This window comes from Quercus lobata, unplaced genomic scaffold, assembly GCF_001633185.2.
Source record: "Quercus lobata isolate SW786 unplaced genomic scaffold, ValleyOak3.0 Primary Assembly Scq3eQI_803, whole genome shotgun sequence".
Taxonomy (NCBI): domain Eukaryota; kingdom Viridiplantae; phylum Streptophyta; class Magnoliopsida; order Fagales; family Fagaceae; genus Quercus; species Quercus lobata.
In genome coordinates, this window is record NW_022155745.1 from 1 (window position 1) to 3,015 (window position 3,015).

At 37.2% G+C, this 3,015-nt stretch overlaps 1 protein-coding gene across 1 annotated transcript; it reads left to right on the top strand.

Moving 5' to 3' along the window:
• Positions 1-6: 6 nt before the first annotated feature.
• On the top strand, positions 7-2,975 carry LOC115973766 (ATP synthase subunit alpha, chloroplastic-like; the record flags this gene model as incomplete). Its single annotated transcript, XM_031094009.1, has 4 exons — positions 7-2,277; positions 2,378-2,475; positions 2,783-2,809; positions 2,871-2,975. Coding segments are annotated over exons 1-4 (1,182 nt in total), but the record flags the coding sequence as incomplete, so codon positions are not given.
• Between the last annotated feature and the right edge of the window lie 40 nt (positions 2,976-3,015).

Consider the following 3,015-nt stretch of genomic DNA (forward strand, 5'->3'; position numbering starts at 1 on the left):
TTTTAGCAACAAATCCAATAAATCTAAGTGTAGTGCTCGGCCTATTGATTTTTTTTGGAAAGGGAGTGTGTGCGAGTTGTTTATTTCAAGAATAGGCTGGATCCAACCAACTGCACTTTTTTTGTTATAACAGGGAAGGGTGCATGATCGCGCGAATTACTTTTGAATAAATTAAGAAATCATATTTCAGAACCATAGCATTTCGCGATTCATTGGTAAATTCGCTTTGATTCTCTATGAACCAATCATAATGATGTGGAATAATTAACATGGTTAAAGCTAAATCGTTTGAAGTCCATACTCAGCAAGGTATTCTTTCTACTATTAGGCTACTATTAGGTTAATATGGAAACGGTTTCAAAATGAATAGTTAGAAAGTTTTTTCGATATATAACACTCATGTCGATAAAATGATTTGAACCCTTTATATTATAAATATTATAATTATAATATAATATTTTTTTTTCTATTTATTGGAAAAAAATTATGAGTATTTCAACCCCTCTTTTTTATCCAATGCTGAATCGATGACCTACGTATAAATTAAGAAAAATTCTTTGGATTTGAAAAAAAAAAAGAAACAACGTTGCTGACAATTATTTGTTTGTTCAGAAGAGTCCTCCGAATATTCTGGTCTTGGATTAATGATCCGTTTTGATATTTTTTTTTTGAATATGAAATATGAATAGAGAAGAGAGGATAGGTTCATTATATTCAAAAAAAAAAAATGGGAATTTCTCATAAATAATTGAAGTAATTGGGCGCGAGAGCCAAATGATTTGAAAGCTTCATGTTTGGTTCGGGAAGGGATCGTGGAAGTTTTGAAATAAATGGAAAGATAATCTACTTTCATTAAGTGATTTATTAGATAATCGAAAACAGAGGATCTTGAAGACTATTCGAAATTCAGAAGAACTACGCAGGGGAGCCATTGAACAGCTGGAAAAAGCCCGGGCACGTTTAAGGAAAGTGGAAATGGAAGCGGATCAGTTTCGGGTGAATGGATACTCTGATATAGAACGAGAAAAGTCGAACTTGATTAATTCAACTTATCAAACTTTGGAACAATTCGAAATTTACAAAAATGAAACCATTCGTTTTGAACAACAAAGAGCGAGTAATCAAGTCCGACAACGGGTTTTCCAACAAGCCTTAAAAGGAGCTCTAGGAACTCTGACTAGTTCTTTGAACAACGAGTTACATTTACGTACCATCAATGCTAATATTGGCATGTTTGGGACGCTGACAGAAATAATCGATTAGTCCTTCTACTGTCTACTGTAGGCATTATTTTTTTTTTTCCAAAAAAGAATTAAGAAATACTCATGGTAACCATTCGAGCGGATGAAATTAGTAATATTATTCGGGAACGTATTGAGCAATATAATAGAGAAGTAAAGGTTGTAAATACCGGTACCGTACTTCAAGTAGGCGACGGCATTGCCCGTATTTATGGTCTTGATGAAGTAATGTCGGGTGAATTAGTAGAATTTGAAGAGGGTACAATAGGCATTGCTCTGAATTTGGAATCAAATAATGTCGGTGTTGTATTAATGGGTGGCGGTTTGATGATCCAAGAAGGGAGTTCTGTAAAAGCAACAGGAAGAATTGCTCAGATACCCGTAAGCGAGGCTTATTTAGGTCGTGTTATAAATGCCCTAGCGAAACCTATTGATGGTCGAGGTGAAATTTCAGCTTCTGAATCTAGGTTAATTGAATCACCGGCTCCTGGTATTATTTCGAGACGTTCCGTATATGAGCCCCTTCAAACAGGACTTATTGCTATCGATTCGATGATCCCTATAGGACGTGGTCAGCGAGAATTAATTATTGGGGATAGGCAGACCGGTAAAACAGCAGTAGCCACAGATACGATTCTCAATCAACAAGGGCAAAATGTAATATGTGTCTATGTCGCTATTGGTCAAAAGGCATCTTCCGTGGCTCAGGTAGTGACTACTTTACAAGAAAAGGGAGCAATGGAATACACGATTGTGGTAGCCGAAACGGCGGATTCTCCGGCTACATTACAATACCTCGCTCCTTATACAGGAGCAGCTCTGGCTGAATATTTTATGTACCGTAAACGACACACTTTAATCATTTATGATGATCCTTCCAAACAAGCACAGGCTTATCGCCAAATGTCTCTTCTATTACGAAGACCGCCGGGTCGCGAAGCTTATCCAGGAGATGTTTTTTATTTGCATTCACACGACTTTTTGGAAAGAGGCCAGCTTAGAATCAGGTGTTGTCGCGGTTCTAGTGAAGGAACCAGTAATGACTGCTTTTACCAATTAGTATCTTGGAGACCCAACTCGGGAGATGTTTTTCAAGCTTATATTCCTACACTAATGTAATCCTTCTCTAATTACAGATGGGCCGAAAATTTTTACTTATCCCCGCCGATTTATTGTCATGCTGGAATCATACTGCACCATTAACTGGTGCGGGTTTCTCCGTCTCCCCGAAGTAGTATAGAGGCATCCCTGCCGCTCTTCAAAATTTAATAGCCGAGTGGAAACAAAGTACGCACCGGCAAAAACCTACATAAATTGGATATTGGCCAACAATTCGCAGAAAATTAGAAAGCCTTTTTGCACAATTCGGCGTCTGAATTCCTCCGATAACAGCTACACTCAGATCAATTGGCAAGAAGGTCAACGATTATACGCGAGTTTTGCTTCAACAAATCTCAATCATCCACCGTCCCTCACGGTTGGATAGAACAGGTTTTACATGATATTTTACTGGAACGAATGGTGTTTTATCTTTCTTGTAGATTCCAATTAGAAACTCTATGAGACAGGTAAAAGAATTTTTCCTCGGTTGAGTTTAACGGACTTTATTTAGAAACGAATAAACCGCAGTTCCAAGAAATCATATCTTCTACCAAGATATTCAATGAGGAAGCAGAAGCCCTTTTGAAAGACGCTATTCAAGAACAAATGGAACGCTTTCTACTTCAGGAACAGGTATAAATAAACTCCTTTAAATAACTTTCTAATTTTTTTA